Source organism: Takifugu flavidus, chromosome 13, assembly GCF_003711565.1.
Source record: "Takifugu flavidus isolate HTHZ2018 chromosome 13, ASM371156v2, whole genome shotgun sequence".
NCBI lineage: Eukaryota > Metazoa > Chordata > Actinopteri > Tetraodontiformes > Tetraodontidae > Takifugu > Takifugu flavidus.
Window position 1 is genome coordinate 5707621 of NC_079532.1, and position 22127 is coordinate 5729747.

The 22127-nt window shown below is 42.7% G+C and overlaps 4 protein-coding genes across 5 annotated transcripts; all 4 read left to right on the top strand.

Annotated features, from left to right (window-relative positions):
* The first annotated feature begins 124 nt into the window (after positions 1 to 124).
* Positions 125 to 19359, top strand: LOC130536763 (dispanin subfamily A member 2b-like). 2 transcript variants are annotated; one of them, XM_057052920.1, is made up of 3 exons: positions 125 to 479; positions 588 to 821; positions 19115 to 19359. In XM_057052920.1, the coding sequence occupies exons 1-2, from the start codon at positions 264 to 266 to the stop codon at positions 771 to 773; spliced, it is 402 nt and encodes a 133-aa protein (XP_056908900.1). In that variant the 5' UTR covers positions 125 to 263; the 3' UTR covers positions 774 to 821; positions 19115 to 19359. The 2 variants fall into 2 exon arrangements, with proteins under 2 accessions (XP_056908900.1, XP_056908899.1); XM_057052919.1 differs by lacking the exon at positions 19115 to 19359 and having other exon boundaries at positions 588 to 1065.
* LOC130536766 (eukaryotic translation initiation factor 4 gamma 3-like) lies at positions 5628 to 7180 on the top strand. Its single transcript, XM_057052924.1, has 6 exons — positions 5628 to 5748; positions 5832 to 6114; positions 6202 to 6377; positions 6474 to 6558; positions 6758 to 6895; positions 7027 to 7180. Exons 4-6 carry the CDS (start codon positions 6525 to 6527, stop codon positions 7173 to 7175), a joined length of 321 nt encoding a protein of 106 aa, XP_056908904.1. The 5' UTR covers positions 5628 to 5748; positions 5832 to 6114; positions 6202 to 6377; positions 6474 to 6524; the 3' UTR covers positions 7176 to 7180.
* LOC130536762 (dispanin subfamily A member 2b-like) lies at positions 9062 to 9843 on the top strand. Its single transcript, XM_057052918.1, has 2 exons — positions 9062 to 9414; positions 9528 to 9843. The coding sequence occupies exons 1-2, from the start codon at positions 9199 to 9201 to the stop codon at positions 9720 to 9722; spliced, it is 411 nt and encodes a 136-aa protein (XP_056908898.1). The 5' UTR covers positions 9062 to 9198; the 3' UTR covers positions 9723 to 9843.
* LOC130536566 (uncharacterized) lies at positions 14263 to 22072 on the top strand. The gene is made up of 8 exons (XM_057052606.1): positions 14263 to 14272; positions 17603 to 17724; positions 17856 to 17982; positions 18706 to 18924; positions 20464 to 20594; positions 20717 to 20824; positions 21064 to 21147; positions 21281 to 22072. Exons 1-8 carry the CDS (start codon positions 14263 to 14265, stop codon positions 21344 to 21346), a joined length of 867 nt encoding a protein of 288 aa, XP_056908586.1. The 3' UTR covers positions 21347 to 22072.
* The last annotated feature ends 55 nt before the right edge of the window (positions 22073 to 22127 follow it).

Consider the following 22127-nt stretch of genomic DNA (forward strand, 5'->3'; position numbering starts at 1 on the left):
GGGTCCAAAGTGTAAACACATTCATGCTTTCTGTGTAAAGTGAAACCTACCGTCCAGATCCCTCCTCCCACCATCCACCCCACACACACACACACTCACCTTTGTGGGAGTGAGTCTCAAGAATTTCTTTTTGTTTCACTTCTGGGTCGTTGGTTCACAGTTGGCCTCTCTCTGCCTCCCATAAATCTGCACTGGTATCTGGAACTCAGCACTTCTTTGCTGCATCTGAGTTCTAAAGCATCTTTCTGAAAACCTCTGAGCCGATGACGATGAATCCAGCCATGCAGCCCATGGAAAAATTTTCGATGCTTGGACCCAGCGAAGACTTCCCCGGAGGGCCTCCCGGAGCTCCATATCCGTACACGGTAGTGAACATCCCCGCCGAGCCGCCCAAGGACCATTTCATCTGGTCCATCATCTGCTTTGCTTACTCCAACATCTTTTGCCTGGGACTGGCAGCTCTCATCTACTCTGTCAAGGTGAGTTTCTGAGGATTTTGTCATGAATCACCAGATTATCAGGTCACACCTTTTTTGGGATTTAAAAAGAAGGTTTAGCTTGAGGATTTCACCATTTTTCCATTGCAGGCCAGAGACAGAAAGATGATGGGGGATATGAACGGGGCTCAGCACTATGCCTCCACCGCCCGCTGCCTCAACATCTTGTCCACTGTGCTGCTTGCTGTGTTTTTCCTCATTGTCTTAATCACAGTATTTGTGCGGATGAACCAGATACAAACATTCACAAGACAGAATAACTATTATTATGGTTGAAGAATTTGGGCCTCATTGGCGCATGAATGATGTGAAAGGAAAAAAAGTGTTTATCCAGAAAAGTGTTTTTAAAAAAAAAAAAAAAAATCATTCTCAACGTCCTAATAAAAATGCAGATGAACTCAACTCGGCTGGGACTGTTTGTCAGTAAACTCTGAAAGTATGAACATTCGTTCTCGATTAGACTGTTGAAGACACCTTTATGTGTTGCAACATGGCAAGTGTACCCGCTTCAGAGAGGACTTGGAATTTGAGGAGTTGCTCAATAAACCGGTCCAACTCAAACCTCAAAGAGTTGCATCATTCCCTTTTTTCCCGGGCAATTTTGGACTGCGCAACACTGGAACACTTATTGGAAAAGAGAACTTAGACTTTGCCCTATTGTGATCAATACATCGACTTCAATCTCAACACACTAAGATATATATAAAAATATATAAAAATATATATTACACCATGCACATTTAAAGTTAATCCCAGTTTAATATCAGAACTGGCTAGTTTAAGTCAATTCTAAACAGACAGCAGTCATTGCTCATTTCTCTTTCTCTGCAAGTGTGTGTGTGTGTGTGTGTTTCATATGAAATGAAAGAGCAGGATGTGGGATGTTACAATACGTGGTAGTCCAGGACCCGAACGCAGGCCAGGACACCATGGTGGAGTGGTCAAAACGGTTTTATTTACAGGGAAGGGGAGCACACACTGACGACAGGAAACAGTCCTCCTGGACTGCTGGGAACTCGGAACACCGGTGAGTCCTCAATCCGCAGCAGTCTTCCAGGACTGACGAGGCTCCTGGCGCGACACGCTCACCACACGAACGTGCCCTGAGACACTGAAGGCAGAGGCAGTCCTCCTAGGCTGCAAAGGGAGTAGGAGCGGCCCTCCAGGGCAACGGGAACACAGGAACAGGCGCGGCCCTCCAGGAGACCAGGAACAGGAACAGGAGCGGTCCTCCAGGAGACGCAGAGCACCAACACACGACAGGGGAAGCGACCAAACAGCTTCACCACGAACAGACACCCGACCAACACCAAGGAACCTGAACACCACCCCCTGTAGGACAAAGAGCGACACAATCCCTGAAACCCCAACATGGGATGCTGTTTACTGAGACAAGAAGAGTCCAGAGAAGCAGCAAAGTGTCTAAAAACCTGTCAAACATCTCCATAAGGCAATCTTTTTCAACCACTGTGCCGCGGCAGACAGTGTGTAGATATTGTCTGTGTGTGCGTGCATGTGTGTGTGTATATATATACAAGTGTGTGTGTTTTTGTGTTTGTGTGCGTGTGCGTTCACATAATCCCTTATATTAGATTATGTTGGATTTTTGTCATGGTTATCAATATCAATTACAATCACAACAGTGATGATAATAATAATCAACAATAAAATATTGTTGTTATCATCACAAATTTTCTATTTTATTGTGATGATGATAATAGTAATGTTTGAGAGGAAATATTGTCATCATAGAAAAATACAACAAAATTTCATTTGGCCGAATCTCTTAGAGCAGCAACAATATCAGTGCTAATATTAGTAATAAATACTAGTAAATAAAAGGGTAACCCCCTCACAAGTGCAAGTAAAATGTTATATATAAATAGTTAAATAATAAAAACTGTGCAGTAGCTGTGTGAAATGAGAAAAGGTGTTCTTTTCACTTGACCTTTGCCCCTGGGAACACAAAGCCTGCCCAGAGCTGTGTATATTAGTCCAGCACCCCCTTGTGATAAATCTGTCATTTTAATCTGTCTAGATAAAATATATTGAGAAGAAACCAGAAAAAGATTTTCTTAGCTGACCTGAAGGCCTCACATCCCCATTTTTGCCATCCTTTACCCTTTGGAACTTCTGAGGGTGCTGAAATCTGGCAACAAGGTCAGCAAATCTCTCAGGCACTAACAAGTTATAGAATTTGAAGTTTCATCTCAAAAGCATCTGGGGGACAAATGAAGCAAAACGGGATATTTTGTAGACTGACCTATGGCTGCACAGCCCTCTTTGTGCTTGACTTCTCCCTTAGTACATTTACAGTTGAGTAACGTCAGGATGCTGTTTGAGGAGGTCTCAATGAAAATAGATTGTGGAAATGTAGCTATCCAGGCTGTAGTTTTTACTGCAAAATAAAATATATGTATTTTTACACCATTTTCTGTATTTGAATCAGGCAGCTTTTTAAAGGGCGATACAGAGGCCCGTTTTAGCGTGCATGGGCCTCAAATCGGGGGTGCTCAATCCAGGTGAGGGCCCTCCTGGAATAATAATAGAATTTTTGTTTTTTTTTAAGGTTTGTAATTTTAGCTTTGAAGATCAGGTAGGGTTCTGTGTTCAACAGAGATAGCATTTCATGAGTTCCGTCACTGTGTAACCCTGGCAAAGCTAACTGGCTTTCCAAAATGTGTCGTGAATTGCAACTCAGTTTATCTTGTAAAGGGGTTTTCAACAACATATATGGAAACGGGAGGCTGCACAGCACAGAAGCTGCACAAGGTGAGAAAAGGGAAATTTTGACCTTTACACGTGACCTGTGACAGATGGACACGACTGGTGCTCTGCACATGGTTTGGCAGTCCATCGCGATGAGCATCTACAGCATTTTCCTGCTCTGGCCTGCAAGCCTCTTGGGCACCTTTCAGCCCAAGATTGCGCTTAGGAATGGTTATAGGTGCTGAAATTTAATATGAGCTTTTCCCGGATGACTAAAAAAAATATAATAAATTTACAGCCACCGGAGTCAGTGTTGGGCAGAAATGGGTGATTTTTAAATAGGTTAACACCCTGACACATGTTTACACGTATATACTGTACATACACATGTTTCCCCTTTGAAAAAAAGATTAAAATAAATCAGTAAAAACTGGCATTATTTCATAGAAATACTAGATAATTAAAAAAACAGATAAAACTCATTGAATTTTAATTAAAGATACCGAAAATAGTGGAAATGTAGCTGTCCAAGCTGTAGTTTTTGCCGCTGTTATGGCCCACTCGTGAGGTCCAAAGAAAGAGGAAGACACACTGTCTAGTTTAACCCTTTATTTCTTAAACCAAAAAGAAAACACCCAACAAAGGAATACGGCAGGTGAGGGTGAAAATCAGGGGTGTGAGCAAGTGCCTGGATGAAGTGAGTGAAGGGGTGAAGTATGCTGTAGGTGTGAAATCCAATAATTCACCAAGAGGCAAAGCAGCTGGAGACATCAGGTGGAGGTAGGAGAAAAAGCCCACCAAATGCTGGATCAGGTGGAGCTTTATAACCTGCAGATCGCTGGCCTGGTGATCCAGTTAGGTTAGCTCCACCCTGCTGGAAACCTGTGAACCACAGACAGCACACAGCAAGACAACCCCACAGCTCAGGGGCCGTCACAGTCCGGTCAACCACTGACAAGCCCAGAAATCTATACTCATGTCACCCTGAGTGCACTTAAAGTTACATTGTATTTTACAATCACCTTCAAACAAATTCACACCAATGTTAGCAGCTTGAAACATGAGTGTTTGCCACGTTTGCCACATGCTTCTACTATCTCCCTTGCTTTGTCTGCACTGGGGCCTGAACTAAGAACCCTTCGCTCCTCAGCCCGGTCCCAAACAGCTACCGCCACCCCCATATTCTTCAATTAATTCAAATCACCAAAAAAAATCCAGGCCATTATGAAACTTTAGGGTGAAATTTTCCCTCAGTCAAAACCATTTAACGCTTCAAAGAAAATGGCGTATTTGTATGTGACAGCATAAATTTACTTGTCATTCTAAATTATAGCAAATGTTTGTTTTTTTGTTTTTTCTTGTGGTTTCAGACTCCAACTATGAGCACTAACATCTACCGGGTAGGACAGGATCCCTCCATCAGCAGCTCCCAGCATGGTGGCGAGGGAGATGGACGGACAGCAGGGGCCACTGAGAAGGTCATCAAAACTTTTCGTGGCATCCTCAACAAGCTCACCCCTGAGAACTTTGAAAGCCTCACGAGACAGGTGGATGAGCTCAACATCAACGATGAGGAGACGCTGAACACGGTCGTTGAGCTCCTTGTGGACAAAGCTTTGTTTGAGCAGAGCTACAGCTCCACTTATGCTCAAATGTGCCACCACCTGAAGGGGGTAAACTCTGCTTTCTTTGTACAATTGGTTGAATTTGGACCAGATTATTGTTACTGATATGCCAAACCTTTCCCACATCAGCTGAGGGTCTCGTCCTCAAGCAGCGATGGATTCGTCCTCCATAAACTTCTGCTCACGAGATGTCAGATGGAGTTCCAGAACCGTGGACTCCTGAGACAAAAGGAAAATGATGTGTCTGTTGTTGAAGAGGTGAGTACCGGCACGCCTGCAGCGGAACCAAATATGCAAGTGCAATTATTGGACTGCAGCTCAGCTTCATAAATGCACCTTTCGTGAGAACTTTTTTTTTCCCTACAAAATGTGCTTGCTCCACTGGCAAGAACGGTAGAATAGTTAGATTTTGAACTCAAACTTAAATGTAAGCTTTACAGTGTTTCACCTAACTTAAATACATGCAAATCTGCCCTCAAAGGATCTGAGCAAACCAGACACAAGGCCCGCGTGCGTTTGGTGGGAACCGTCAGGTTCATCGGTGAGCTTTTTCAGCTGAAGATGATCTGGGAGCCCATCATACACACCTGCGTAGATAAACTCCTCCAGGATGAGTGCGAGGACTCTCTGGAGTGTATGTTCAAGTTACTGTCCATAGTGGGGAACGGCCTGGACACTGAAGCTGAGAGGGTAAGGAGAGCTGTGTGCAACACACACACACACACACACACACACACACACACACACACACACACACACACACTGTCAACACATAAACTGAATGAGTGGGACTCTTATTTTCTTCCTTTTAGCCAAAACTTAATAGCTACTATGGCCACATATGCCTCCTACTGAAGGAGAAGAAGATGTCCTCAAGAATAAAATTCATGTTGCAGGACGTTGTGGCCCTAAGAAAGGTGAGACTCCTTGATGGTTAAATCATGAATATAGTCTGCAAGTCAGGGTTGAATTCTCATCACATCTCCTGTGTGGCCTTCAGAACAATTGGGTGACCTGCAGGAAAGTTGAGGGACCGAAAACCATTCAGCAGCTTCACCAAGAGGTGAAGGAGGCTGAAGAGAGGGAGCAGCTCCAGTACAAAAACTGGCAAACCACCATGCACTGGAGAGGTGGTGGCAGGTCGGCAGATCGCGGCCAATCCTTTCATGTGAAAGAGGTTCCTGGGAAGGTCAACCAGGACTCCAGCCGCGACTGTGATGGAGAAAGGAAGCAGCGGTGCCATTTGGGCAGCAGCTCATGTCGTGGTGTCAGCAAAATTCCAGGTAAATAACTGAAAAAGCCAAAAGATTAGGTGCATTTTTAAAGCAGACATCTGGATGGGGTTTTTCACTACATGTTGCTCTTTGCAGTTGAACACAAGACCCCCCCAAAGCAGGCAGGATATTTATCAGAGCCCTCTTATTTGGAGTCGATCGCAAAGGAGGAGGCACAAGTGCAGGACTGCAATGAAGAACAAGTGTACCAAGCACTAAAAAGACTCCTGCAGAGGAACTGCAATAATGATAAAATAGAAGAGTGGATCTAGGTAACTCCGGATGAGAATGACCTTTAAACTGGATATTTCTACAGAGATTGTGACTGTAGGCATGAAACTAACAAAGGTTCCTCTCCCCCCTCCCAGAACACCCTCAACAACAGACAGAGGTCATCAGACGGGTTTGTGAGGGCCTTGATGCGAGCAGTCTGCCAGTCAGTCATTGTTGATTGTAAGTGTTCTATAATGTCAAATAGAGGCAGAAATTTAAGCCTGTTTCTTTCCAAAAACATGATTCATTAGTTTTACTCCACATAGATGTCTGTTTTACATTATGTGAGCACATCCACAACACCAGCCTGGGACACTTTATGGTCCATGATTAGATGTGTTCAGTTTCTTTACAGTGAAGACAGTGTTTGTGTTGTCAGGTGGGGTTCCTACACTGAGAACCTACGAGCTGCTCCAGAGAGTGAGCCTCTTAAAGAAGTACATCAAGGAGGACGAGAAGCAGCTGGTGGCCCTGAACATTCTGCAGCAGCTGGTGGTCCACATAGACCAACCTGATGGTGAGTGTCCCATCTATCCACCTCGACGGTCACGGCTTTGTTCATTTTAACTTTGAACTCTAAATTCAGAAGCCAGTGGTGTGTTTCTATTGACTTATTCCTGTGATTTTTGCTGGTGTGTGTCCGTGTAGGTCTGCTGCGGATGTTTTTTGACGTGCTGTTGGATGAAGAAGTCATCCAGGACGAGACCTTCTTTAAATGGAAGTCGTCCACAGTCTCTGTAGTATCCGTCTGCAACTTCTTCACCTGGCTCCAAGAGGCGAACAGACGGATAAAGTGAACTTGGGGAGCAAAATTTTTTTATTTTTTTTTAAAAATCTGCATTATTTCATTAACAGTAATATCATCTGTCTTTGAATAAAATCCAATTTATTTCCAAATACAAGTCCTTGAATATCATTTATGTTTTAGGCACCATTTATCCTGATGTGATCATCATGTTTTACTCTCTAAAGGAGTTTTGGTTTATTGAGGTTGAATGTTCAAGACAGTTATAAACATTTATACTAAAACTACCTAAAGAACACTATCTCAAGTATTAATTGTCTATAGTGGTTAATGATAAAATAAAGTGCGATATAAAGTAAAATAGATTCTGCTATTTTGAGCGTATTTATTATATTAGTTCTTCTAGTGATACTAAAACATTACACTCAAACTTGAAATAATGGGATGGGGGGGAGTGGGAGGGGGGTTCAATTTCTTCACTTGTGCCACAATGTGGCATTGATCATACATAATATTAGAAATGTAAACTCAAAACATGTAAAAATAGGGTTTGTGTATTGTAATCCACACAATTACAAGTGTGTGTGTGTGTGTGTGTGGTGTGTGTGTGTGTGTGTGTGTGTGTGTGTGTGTGTGTGCAGGATGTGGGATGCTGTTTTCTTCTTCTGTCCTCTAGGTGGAGCTCCAAACTACTATCCCAACAGCTTCAGCGCCCCAGAGATCCAGCCTCAGTGCGTGGAGTCAAAGTTCAAGGTGTATCCCGATGTGGCCCGTTACAACAGTTCAGATGAGGATAATGTCACTCAGGTATTTAAAAAAAAAAAAAACCTAATCCTTTCATGAGTAATGATTGTAAATAATTTATGTAGAGATGAACACATCTCTAAGGCCACTTTCAGAATTTCTTCTTCTGCTTTGGAAGATTGTGAGTTTTTGCCAGCATCTCTGCGCCTGTTCAAGAAGTTTATATCAGAGAACTCCTCGGTGCCTTCAGAAACCACTTCAGTCTCATTTATTTGTCTATAAAATTGGAATTTCAGGAGCTGTGAACTGATTTCCAAAAGAAAAAAGAATCCCTCCTTGCTTTGTGTTTATAAATTAAGTAGAACTGTATTATTAAGGACTGACCACACTGGCTTGGGGCAGTTATTTGACTTATTCTGCATTTCATGTGCATCTAAATGTAACATTAATAAAGTTGTAATAAGTGCTTGTGTTGTTGAGGAGCTGATCAGATGTAGATCTGCACAGAATCTGTTTTTAACTCAATGGTTTTGAATCAGACGTCGAGAAAGTGATTTCTGAGCACTTCCTGTAAGATTCGCTGCAATTTTAAACCAAAAATCACCATCTGCTTCCAAAAATGAAGTGCTAACGTCATTTCCAAACCTTGAAAAGCTACTAACAGGTTGTTGATAATAAAATTGAACCCTCACACCCAAGTTTTTGGTTTGGTGTCGATAATAATTGTAATTATCCTTAACAGACCTGAGACCTGTCATGTTCTCCTTTGAACCACCGGTGGGACCAGCTGCTGTTACTGTAGCCTTTGAAACATCCTGACGATGTTCTGAGTCTATTCAAAATCCACTTGACTGGGTTACTGAGCAGACGTCTGCTCTGACTATTGTTCCATATTGATCGTTCATTTTTCAGTGCAGTCCATTCAGAGTCCTTCATATTTTATTCCTATTGATGGTCGTAAATGTTGTTGAACTTTCTCTTCAGCCAAACTTTCCAAACTGAAGATGCTGGATGATTCAAGACTGTTTGCATTTTAGCTGCAGGTTTAGTTTATAAACTGAGTGGAACGGGTCCAAAGTGTAAACACCTTAATGCTTACTGTGTAAAGTGAAACCTACCGTCCAGATCTCTCCTCCCACCATCCACCCCAAACACACACACACTCATCTTTGTGGGAGTGATTCTCAGAAATTTCTATTTGTTTCATTTCTGGGTCGTTGGTTCACAGTTGGCTTCTCTCCGCCTCCCATAAATCTGCACTGGTATCTGGAACTCAGCACTTCTTTGCTGCATCTGAGTTCTAAAGCATCTTTCTGAAAACCTCTGAGCCGATGACAATGAATCCAGCCATGCAGCCCATGGAAAAAATTTCGATGCTTGGGCCCAGTGACGACTTCCCCGGAGGGCCTCCCGGAGCTCCATATCCATCGACAGTAGTGAACATCCCCGCCGAGCCGCCCAAGGACCATTTCATCTGGTCCATCATCTGCTTTGCTTACTCCAACATCTTTTGCCTGGGACTGGCAGCTCTCATCTACTCTGTCAAGGTGAGTTTCTGAGGATTTTGTCGTGAATCACCATTGCAGATTATCAGGTCACACCTTTTTTGGGATTTAAAAAGAAGGTTTAGCTTGAGGATTTCACCATTTTTCCATTCCAGGCCAGAGACAGAAAGATGATGGGGGATATGAACGGGGCTCAGCACTATGCCTCCACCGCCCGCTCCCTCAACATCTTGTCCGCTGTGCTGTTTTCTGTGTTTTTCGTCATTGGCTTAATCACAGTCATTGTTGTAGTTGTGCAGATAAAGCAGATGCACACCTTCACAAGACAGAATAACTATTATTATGGTTGAAGAATTTGGGCCTCATTGGCACATGAATGATGTGAAAGAAAAAAAAAGTGTTTAGCCAGAAATGTGTGGGTTTTTTTATAAATCATTCTCAACTTCCTAATAAAAATGAAGATGAACTCAACTCAGCTTGGACTATTTGTCAGTAAACTCTGAAAGTATGAACATTCATTCTAGATTAGACTGTTGAAGACACCTTTATGTGTTGCAACATGGCAAGTGTACCCGCTTCAGAGAGGACTTGGAATTTGAGGAGTTGCTCAATAAACCGGTCCATCTCGAACCTCAAAGAGTTGCATCATTCCCTTTTTTCCTGGGCAATTTTGGATTGCACAACACTGGAACGCTTATTGGAAAAGAGAACTTAGACTTTGCCCTATTGTGATCAATACCTCAACTTCAATCTCAACACACTATAAGATAAAATATATATATATATATATATATATATATATTATATATATATATAATATATATATATATATATAAAATATTATATATTACACCATGCACATTTAAAGTTAATCCCTGTTTAATATCAGAACTGGCTAGTTTAAGTAAATTCTAAACAGACAGCAGTCATTGCTCATTTCTCTTTCTCTGCAAGTGTGTGTGTGTGTGTGTTTCATATGAGACCCTTGAGACCCTTGAAAAGAATTATTATATCTTGTCAGCATCTTTTATCTTGTTAGCATGTGTTATACTATATGTTTTTGTTTTCTGTTACAGTTAGTTTAGAAGTTAGGGATAGTATATAATCTTTAGTAGGAATAAACATAAGCAAGTCAGTTGACCCTTCCTTGACATGAATGTTGTTTGGACGGTTGGGGCCAGGAGGAGACAGTCAGACGGAAAGTGGTAGACCCCCATCGTAAAATGTGACAGCATAGTTTACTGGTGTTGATAAGTTCCTCGGCAGAAATAAGATCTCTGATCTGGCTATCTGGGGACGATAATGGAGAAGAAGGACCGCACCAACACCAAAGGAGGCTGGAAGAAGAAGATTAGGTCATCCAAGAAGAAGGACTGGATTGGACTGAATTAGCATCAGTAATTTACATATGTTTTTCTATAAAAGACTGGGTCAAGGGATAGCTAGGTTGTCAGACTTCATGCCCTGACAATTAACTCTGTTGTTGCTAGGGTTATGAACTGGCCCAGAGCTCTGTATATTTGTATCTTGAATTGATTCTATTTGCTAAATACATTTTGAAATTGGCATTTGTTTACTTGAAGTCTTCATTTAAAGAAGACGCGGATTGGCAGTGACACACGAGAGGTATTGCAATCCAACAATTTGGTGACCCCGATGTGATGAAGACAGAAAAGTCATCTGAGGCAAAGAATTCAACAACGGTCACTTTGGAGGACAACTGACGACAAAGGGATCCCTAATAAAATTTAAGCAGACACCTGTTTAATCAAAAGTTCTGCACATTGGCAATTTCCAAATTGTCGTCACTGTCAATTGAAGTGTCCTAGTTATAAATTCCAGATACAAATATAGAAAATATTGAAACAACTGCAGGAATTACAGTTCGAGTCCGGAAAATAGACGGTTAGAGGCCAGAAGTACTATTGAAAAAAACAGGGAAGCGTCGAAGGATACATGTTGTGGCTATGACATGTGCAGCAGTGCACAATTGCAGATCTAGGGGGTTACCCAATGCCCAATGAAGGCAATCCTCCAATGAAGTGCCCAATGAAGAGAAGCCTCCATTAGAAATCCAAACCAGACACTGACATTTAACACCACTCTTTATCCATCATTACCTACTATCACTTCCCCACCCCCATATCAATTGCCAGTTTTGACTATTAATAGTGGTCAGTTAGATGTGGACAGAGATGAAGAACTGCAGGAGTTACGTGGGACAGTGTGGGAACTTTGGAGACAGGTTAGAATGATCAAACAGGGACAGGAAGAGGTTGAAGATAACTTAGGAAAAATTGAATTTAGAGAAGAATCCCAGGTGGTTTACCCTAAAATCTCCCAACAGACTACATTTAAAAAACAGGACAGTCAAAAATCGTCTTTAAAACACTTAGCAATCAAACAAAACAAGTGAAAAGAGCTGATCCCTCAGGAGGATTTGCCAGGGCAGAACACAGGGAGGAGAAGGCAAGACTGATTTATGGCAGTGATAAAGAGGAGAGCGAGAGTAAGACAGACACCCTTAAACTTCCGGCTACATTTATTGGGGAATTGGAGCTTCAGGAGCCTGTTGAATCTCAGACCGAATTATATGAAAAAGATCCAGGTTCAAGTATGGAAAATTATGAATCAGAATCAAGGGAAGAGAGTGAGTGTGAGTATAGAGGTGAACCGTTGACAAGGGCCATAAACAATGAGGAGGCGGGTCAAACAGGAATACACACAAGGAGTAAGGGGCCGTTTCAGGACTGCCGCAACTACGGGCCCTCTGATACAGAAAAGAGGAGGACAGGAACCAGTATATGTTCCGTTTGCTATCACAGACATTAATTGTTTAGTGAATAAGATGCCCCCACCCGCAGAGGGAGGCGGCAAGTGGATGTCCAGCCTTTTTAGTTTAACACAGAGCATGCAGTTGGCGATGGGAGACTTTAGAGGAATTTTAGGGAGACAAGTGTCTCTCTGGGATTTGGATAAGGTCGAGGTAGCAGCAGGTATTAAAGATAGACCTAATGCTGCACGTTTTGGGCCTTGTGCAACCAGGGTTGGTGAAGCTATGAGACAGATATTTCCAATATCTCCAGGAGCAATGCAGAACTTAAGATTTAAGTGGAAGTAAAGTGAGTCGGCACATGGGTTCCTTACGAGGTGTAAAGAGGAATGGATGTGTGCCACAGGGTGCCATCCTGGCTCAGATAATCTACACACCACTTTGTTCCATCAGGCAATAATTTTAGGACTTCCACAATTAGTGAAAGAAGCCATGGAAGGAAATCCTGACCTTCCAGGCAGTACGGCGGATGTCTGGGAGAGACATCTCTCTTACCACATCAACACATTTAAAGTTAAACAACAGGGAAAGAAAGAGGGGGTGATGACAGCCCAGGAACAGCTCCTAAAAATACAGTTAGATGAGGCACTGAAAAAGCTTAATGATAAACGAAAGGAATAGAAACAGATGGTTCAGCGGTTTCCTCGGCAGGTGCAGCCAGATCAGTTAGGTCCGCAGCAAAATTTTGCTCCGATAAACCCGTATTGGGTCAGTCCAAGGGGAGGCATGTGTGGGAGACGCGGCGGGCAGGGATACGGCTTGATAGGCGGGTACTTAGGCCGAGATCAGTGTCACGCCTGCAAAGGGTATGGTCATTGGCAAAGGGACTGTCCATATCACAACTACCCGGAGGTACCAGGCAGTGTTCCACCATCTCATGGAATTTATCACTGGAGCCGATCTCATCTGACACCGTCGAGCTTGTGGGGTTCTCAGGAAGCCCGGAGAGACTGCCGTTTTCTGTGCCATTAGTGACTCGTTTTGCTGGACAGACTGTGTTGCACCCCTTTGTCATTTCACCACATTGCCCTATCAACCTGTTGGGACGAGATCTCCTGGTGAGGACAGGAGCAGCTATTCTGTGTGGAGATAAAGGTCTTGTGGTGCAATTTCCTAATGGACTGAAATTGAACTGCTGTATTTCACACCAAGGTGTGAAGGGACAAATGCTGATGAGTCTGACACCCTCTCCAGAACAGGAGGTGTGGGTGGATATTTATTGGGGAGAACTTGAGCCTGAGACTTCACCTGGTGTCGGGGTTGTGGCATTGTTTCAGAGCTGGAGGCCCTGGCTGTCGATGCTAAGTCCTTTTGCCCCGCCAGTTGATCCCTATCATGTCACTCTATTTTACGTGGGAATAATGAGGTGTATCAGGATGTGTTTAGAGAAAAGTTACAGGGATTTCTGGATGATTACATCACCTTGTTTGTGTGTTGGGCCTGAAGGTGTGGCTGCCCAGGTCGACTTTGCTGAACAGAATGAGTGGTATGAGAGACTGTAAAGGAAATGTTGTCATTTCTGGGTCTTGCGAGCTATAGTAGACATTTTATTCCTGCATATTCAGAAAAGACTACGCCCTTACGTGCAATGGTGAATGAACAGGGAATGCGTGATTTGGCAGCCCGGCTAACATGGACAACTGAGGGAGAAAAAGCGTTAATTGCTCTTAAACAGGCACTCACAACATCTGCATGTTTTGGCAGTTCTGGAATATAAAGATACTTTCTTTTTGGATGTTTCTGAAGGAGAACATACAGTAAATGGTGTTCTCTTTCAGAAAAAAGGGGGTGAAAGGAAAGTATTAATGTATGCAAGTATAATGCTGGACCCCATTGAAAACAGGCAGCCACCATGTGTAAGGTATATAGCAGGGGTAGCAAAACTTTTGCAAAAAACAGCACATTTAGTGATGGGTTACGCTCTGACAGTTCTTACAACACATAGTGTGGTATCACTGGTCAGCTCAGCAGCATTCACCATGACCTCACTTAGACAGACCAGGATGGACAAGATTTTAACGGCACCACACATAACATACACTCATGAAGGGATAAGTATGGCAGATGGTATGGGAGAGGGCGAACCACACAGATGTGAGGAGAAAGTGAAGAAAGATGAAAAAATCAGCGTAGACCTCAAGGCGGAGCCGTTAAAGGATCCAGATGAAATACTATTCACAGACGGCTGTTGTTTCAGACACCCACAAGAGGGGCTGAAAGCTGCCTATGCAATAGTTAGAAAATCGGAAGAAGATTTTGAAGAAGTGGAAACAGGAAACCTAACAGGTAAAGAGTCAGCACAACTTGCAGAATTGAAGGCAGTTATTAGAGCATTAGAAATATCAAAGGGAAAGAGAGTGACCATCTATACAGATTCAGCATATGTAGTGGGAGCTATCCAGTTAGAACGTTGTCAATGGTTGCGGGCAGGTTTTAATACAGCATCAGGATCTCCTATAAAACATGAGGCAGAGAAGAGGCAACTGACACAGGCACTCATGGAACCAGCGGAGGTCGCAGTCGTAAAATGCAAAGGTCATAGTAAAGAGAACTTTCTGGAGGGAAGAGGTAATGAGGCTGCAGATCAGGCAGCAAAGAAGGCTGCAGGTTATAAACCAAGTTACAATTTGTTGTTGGCAGAGAAAACAGTCCATGAAATGCTTCCAAGATACGACAGGGAAAGACTTAGTTGTGATCAAGAAGAAGCTTCTCCACATGAAAAAACAGTTTGAAAGGAAAAGGGGGGCTGTGAAAGTTGAAGGAATTTGGCGGGGCCCAGACGGAAGACCTGTTCTCCCGCCCGGTCTGTTAGATGCCGTTCTGGAAGAGGCCCACGGCCTGACACACTGCGGGAAACCACAAATGATGCGGTATCTAACACATTGGTGGCATCCATTTTTGTCAGCCATTGTAGAAAATTATATCAGAGAATGTTCAATATGCACACACTTTAATGTAAAATCAACAATTCGACCACATGAGGGAAAGTTTCCAGTTGCCCCCATGGCAGGGCAAGAAATTATTATATTTCACTGACATGATAGACCGAGTCAATGGGTTCCGATACCTCTTGGTGGCAGTGGATGCATACACTGGCTGCCCAGAGGCGGTTCCCGTAAAAGCAGAAGATGCAAAAAGTGTTATTAAATTTTTGATTAATCCGACACATGGTTTCCCCAAACGAATTAGATATGATAATGGAACTCATTTTAAGAATAAAGATTTACAATCCATAGGCCAGCCCAGCACTTTTATGAAATATAAATATTATTTTGTTCAACTAAAAACGACTCTCTCAGTTTTCTCCCAACAGGCAACCTCTGTAACAACAGTCAGTGAGGATCCAGGAATTCCACACACAGCTGAGTGGGTTCTTCTGAGAGTCATCAAGTGAAAGTGGTCAGAGCACAGGTGGACTGGTCCCTTTGAAGTTGCAGAGTGAACATCACATGTTAACCCTAACATACTAACACCCTAACACATTAACCCTAACTCTGGTATCACTGGAATCAATGTACCCCAGCAGGTAATTCACAGAGAACGCTTGGACAGATCCGGGAACATCTAAAGAAGATGGCACCATGATTAAACTTCTATTATTCTTGATTACATCAAAGGGAGCGGTCAATGAATTGTTAGTATTGGCCTAGCGTTAGTCCTCCTAGGCTGCAAGGGGAGCAGGAGCGGCCCTCCAGGGGAACAGGAACAGGAGCGGTCTTCCAGGGAAACCAGAAGCTTAGGAACAGGAGCGGTCCAGAACAGAAGAGTCCAGAGAAGCAGCAAAATGTCTAAAAGCCTGTCAAACATCTCCATAAGGCAATCTTTTTCAAGCACTGTGCCGCGGCAGACAGTGTGTAGATATTGTCTGTGCGTGCGTGTGTGTGTGCGTGCGTTCACAAAATACCTTATACAGTATTAGATTATGTTGGATTTTTGTCATGGTTATCAATATCAATTACATTAATTAATTCATTCATTCATTCAGATCCTTTATTGTCCCACACGGGGAAATTTACAGTGCAACAACAGCAGCAAGAGCATGCAGAGAAAAATAAGATAAAATCAAATAGAACAGGATTTGGAATATACAAAGAGGATGTATCATTCACAACAGTGATGGTAATAATAATCAACATTAAAATATTGTTATTATCATAATGAATTTTCTATTTTATTGTGATGATGATAATAGTAATGTTTGAGAGGAAATATTGTCATCATAGAAAAATACAACAAAATTTCATTTGGCTGAATCTCTTAGAGCAGCAACAATATCACAGTGCTAATGTTAGTAATAAATACTAGTAAATAAAAGATAAATAAAAACACAAGTGCAAGTAAAATGTTATATATAAATAGTTAAATAATAAAAACTGTGCAGTAGCTGTGTGAAATGAGAAAAGGTGTTCTTTTCACTTGACCTTTGCCCCTGGGAACACAAAGCCTGCCCAGAGCTGTGTATATTAGTCCAGCACCTCCTTGTGATAAACCTGTCATTTTAATCTGTCTAGATAAAATATTGAGAAGAAACCAGAAAAAGATTTTCTTAGCTGACCTTTCTTAGCTGACCTGAAGGCCTCACATTCCCATTTTTGCCATCCTTTACCCTTTGGAACTTCTGAAATCTGGCAGCAAGGTCAGCAAATCTCTCAAGTGAGTGAACTCTCCCCTTTCTGATAGTTTTAAGATAACTTCCACTGAGCTTTTACAAGGCTGCACGTTTAGTCATCTTGAAACTATGAATTTTTTTCTTTCTTTAGCATTTTTACCAAATGTTTTCATATTCTAATATCTTCATGACCGCTTTATCCTTTTTGGGGTCATGGGGAAGGCGCACATGTAGGCAAAGGCAGGGTATACCCCTGGTTGAGTTCATCACAGGGCCCTATGTGAGCTATTGTGGGTTTGGTACCTTGCTCAAGGGTCCCTCATTTATGTTTTAGGCACCATTTATCCTGATGTGATCATCATGTTTTACTCTCTAAAGGAGTTTTGGTTTATTGAGGTTGAATGTTCAAGACAGTTATAAACATTTACACTAAAACTACCTAAAGAACACTATCTCAAGTATTAATTGTCTATAGTGGTTAATGATAAAATAAAGTGCGATATAAAGTAAAATAGATTCTGCTATTTTGAGCGTATTTATTATATTAGTTCTTCTAGTGATACTAAAACATTACACTCAAACTTGAAATAATGGGATGGGGGGGGTTCAATTTCTTCACTTGTGCCACAATGTGGCATTGATCATACATAATATTAGAAATGTAAACTCAAAACATGTAAAAATAGGGTTTGTGTATTGTAATCCACACAATTACAAGTGTGTGTGTGTGTGTGTGTGTGTGTGTGTGTGCAGGATGTGGGATGCTGTTTTCTTCTTCTGTCCTCTAGGTAGAGCTCCAAACTACTATCCCAACAGCTTCAGCGCCCCAGAGATCCAGCCTCAGTGCGTGGAGTCAAAGTTCAAGGTGTATCCCGATGTGGCCCGTTACAACAGTTCAGATGAGGACAATGTCACTCAGTTATTTAAAAAAAAAAATCTTTTACCCTTTTCTTACAACTTTGCAGGTGGATTCATCTCCTCACATCTCACTTAAGTGGACAAATCCAGGGTTTCAACTCTTATTTGTGTACTAAATTTCAGGTTCGCACCTTCTACACTGAGGTGCTCAATGATGAGGAGCGCCAGCGACTCTGTGAGAACTTTGCGGGATCCTTGAAGGGGGCTCAGCTCTTCATCCAGAAACGCATGGTGAGTCCAAACACTATCAGTACCCCTGGGATTCAGGCTATTTTCCCAGCGGTCTGCACGTGCAATTTATTGTGGTCACTTTAACCAAATGCTTATAAATTAGAAGAAACCCAAACAAGCTTATTTGGGGCTTACTTGGGGCAGTTATTTGACTTATTCTGCATTTCATGTGCATCTAAATGTAACATTAATAAAGTTATAATAAGTGATTGTGTTGTTGAGGAGCTGATCAGATGTAGATCTGCACAGAATCTGTTTTTAACTCAATGGTTTTGAATCAGACGTCTGGGAAGTGATTTCTGAGCACTTCCTGTAAGATTCACTGCAATTTTAAACCAAAAATCACCATCTGCTTCCAAAAATGAAGTGGTAACGTCATTTCCAAACCTTGAAAAGCTACTAACAGGTTGTTGATAATAAAATTGAACCCTCACACCCAAGTTTTTGGTTTGGTGTCGATAATAATTGTAATTATCCTGAACAGACCTGAGACCTGTCATGTTCTCCTTTGAACCACCGGTGGGACCAGCTGAAATCTACCGTCCAGATCCCTCCTCCCACCATCCACCCCACACACTCATCTCTGTGGGAGTGATTCTCAGGAATTTATTTTTGTTTCACTTCTGTGTTGTTGGTTCACAGTTGGCCTCTCTCCGCCTCCCATAAATCTGCACTGGTATCTGGAACTCAGCACTTCTTTGCTGCATCTGAGTTCTAAAGCATCTTTCTGAAAACCTCTGAGCCGATGAAGATAAATCCAGCCATGCAGCCCGTGGAAAAAATTTCGATGCTTGGGCCCAGCGAAGACTTTCCCGGAGGGCCTCCCGGAGCTCCATATCCATACACGGGAGTGATGATCCCCGCCGAGCCGCCCAAGGACCATTTCATCTGGTCCATCATCTGCTTTGCTTACCCCAACATCTTTTGCCTGGGACTGGCAGCTCTCATCTACTCTGTCAAGGTGAGTTTCTGAGGATTTTGTCGTGAATCACCATTGCAGATTATCAGGTCACACCTTTCTTGGGATTTAAAAAGAAGGTTTAGCTTGAGGATTTCACCATTTTTCCCTTCCAGGCCAGAGACAGAAAGATGATGGGGGATATGAACGGGGCTCAGCACTATGCCTCCACCGCCCGCTGAAAAAAAAAAAGTGTTTATCCAGAAAAGTGGGTTTTTTTTTTAAAAAAAAAATCATTCTCAACTTCCTAATAAAAATACAGATGAACTCAACTCAGCTAGGACTGTTTGTGAGTAAACTCTGAAAGTATGAACATTCATTCTCGATTAGACTGTTGAAGACACCTTTATGTGTTGCAACATGGCAAGTGTACCCGCTTCAGAGAGGACTTGGAATTTGAGGAGTTGCTCAATAAACCGGTCCAACTCGAACCTCAAAGAGTTGCATCATTCCCTTTTTTCCAGGGCAATTTTGGACTGCACAACACTGGAACGCTTATTGGAAAAGAGAACTTAGACTTTGCCCTATTGTGATCAATACTTCAACTTCAATCTCAACACACTATAAGATAAAAATTATATATATAATATTATATATTACACCATGCACATTTAAAGTTAATCCCAGTTTAATATCAGAACTGGCTAGTTTAAGTCAATTCTAAACAGACAGCAGTCATTGCTCATTTCTCTTTCTCTGCAAGTGTGTGTGTGTGTGTGTGTGTTTCATATAAAATGAAAGAGCAGGATGTGGGATGTTACGATACGTGGTAGTCCAGGACCCGAACGCAGGCCAGGACACCATGGTGGAGTGGTCAAAACGGTTTTATTTACAGGGAAGGGGAGCACACACTGACGACAGGAAACAGTCCTCCTGGACTGCTGGGAACTCGGAACACCGGTGAGTCCTCAACCCGCAGCAGTCCCCCAGGACCGGCGAGAACTCGGGAGTCCGGCGCGACACGCTCACCACACGAACGTGCCCCGAGACCCTGAAGGCAGAGGCAGTCCTCCTAGGCTGCAAGGGGAGCAGGAGCGGTCCGCCAGGAGACCAGGAACAGGAACAGGAGCGGTCCTCCAGGAGACGCAGAGCACCAACACACGACAGGGGAAGCGACCAAACAGCTTCACCACGAACAGACACCCGACCAACACCAAGGAACCCGAGCAAACACCCACACTAGACAAACAAACCCACTCCCCGCACGAACAGACGCCCTGGCACTGGCAGCCAGGCACAACCTGCTTAAATAGGCAACGAGATGCAAACTGCCCACAGGTGCGACTGCCTGCAGCGCCAGCTGCACCCAATTGTGCTCAACACCACCCCCTGCAGGACAAAGTGCGACACAATCCCAGAAACCCCAACATGGGATGCTGTTTACTGAGACAAGAAGAGTCCAGAGAAGCAGCAAAATGTCTAAAAGCCTGTCAAACGTCTCCATAAGGCAATCTTTTTCAACCACTGTGCCGCGACAGACAGTGTGTAGATATTGTCTGGTGTGCCTTGGAGAATTATATAATTTCTTCTTCTGTCCTCTAGGTGGAGCTCCAAACTACTATCCCAACAGCTTCAGCGCCCCAGAGATCCAGCCTCAGTGCGTGGAGTCAAAGTTCAAGGTGTATCCCGATGTGGCCCGTTACAAAAGTTCAGATGAGGATAATGTCACTCAGGTATTTAAAAAAAAAAATCTTTTACTCTTTTCTTACAACTTTGCAGGTGGATTCATCTCCTCACATCTCACTTAAGTGGACAAATCCAGGGTTTCAACTCTTATTTGTGTCCTTAATTTCAGGTTCGCACCTTCTACACTCAGGTGCTCAATGATGAGGAGCACCAGCGACTCTGTGAGAACTTTGCAGGATCCTTGAAGGGGGCTCAGCTCTTCATCCAGAAACGCATGGTGAGTCCACACACTAACTTTAACCAACTGCTTATAAATTAGAAGAAACCCTAACAAGCTTATTTCCTGTGGGTTTGAGGTTTTGAGAGTGCCCTTGCAACTGCAATTTTATTTTTCTTTCTTTCACTTTCAATGCACTAACTGTAAATTTGTGTTTGGAGTAATTATAATCTAACTTGACATTATTAGATGCTCAGTCTATGTTCTAGGTATTTTTCATTGTTGTCTGGTTTGTGCAGGTTGAGAACTTGAAGGCAATCCATCCAGACTACGCCAGCAGGGTCCAGAAACTTCTCGACAAGTACAACGAGGAGGCGGAGAAGGTCAGACACACACCTTTCATGCACTTTGTTGCCCTTTCTGTGTTTCAGGGTTTTCTTGTTGTGTTTGTGATGGTAACAATGAATGGCGTACTGAGCCATTTCGTCTTCCTCTGCGAAATTTTGTCCTTGGCAGAATGCACACGTGCGCGTGTACACCAGTCCAGGAGCATCTGCCGTGGCTGCATCCTCCAAGATGTGATGGATTTAAAATTCCACCGATGGCGTCCTTGCAAGTGAACAACCGCAAATGCACTTATTCCCAACTGCTAATAACAGTAACAGGAAGCCTGTTACTGCTCACTGAACAAACCTAATCCTTTCATGAGTGATGATTGTAAATATTTTATGTAGAGATGAACACATCTCTAAGGCCACTTTCAGAATTTCTTCTCCTGCTTTGGAAGATTGTGAGTTTTTGCTAGCATCTCTGCATCTGTTCAAGAAGTTTACATCAGAGAACTCCTCGGTGCCTTCAGAAACCACTTCAGTCTCATTTATTTGTCTATAAAATTGGAATTTCAGGAGCTGTGAACTGATTTCCACAAGAAACAAGAATCCCTCCTTGCTTTGTGTTTATAAATTAAGTAGAACTGTATTATTAAGGACTGACCACACTGGCTTGGGGCAGTTATTTGACTTATTCTGCATTTCATGTGCATCTAAATGTAACATTAATAAAGTTGTAATAAGTGCTTGTGTTGTTGAGGAGCTGATCAGATGTAGATCTGCACAGAATCTGTTTTTAACTCAATGGTTTTGAATCAGACGTCTAGAAAGTGATTTCTGAGCACTTCTTGTAAGATTCGCTGCAATTTTAAACCACAAAATCACCATCTGCTTACAAAAATGAAGTGCTAACGTCATTTCCAAACCTTGAAAAGCTACTAACAGGTTGTTGATAATAAAATTGAACCCTCACACCCAAGATTTTGGTTTGGTGTCGATAATAATTGTAATTATCCTGAACAGACCTGAGACCT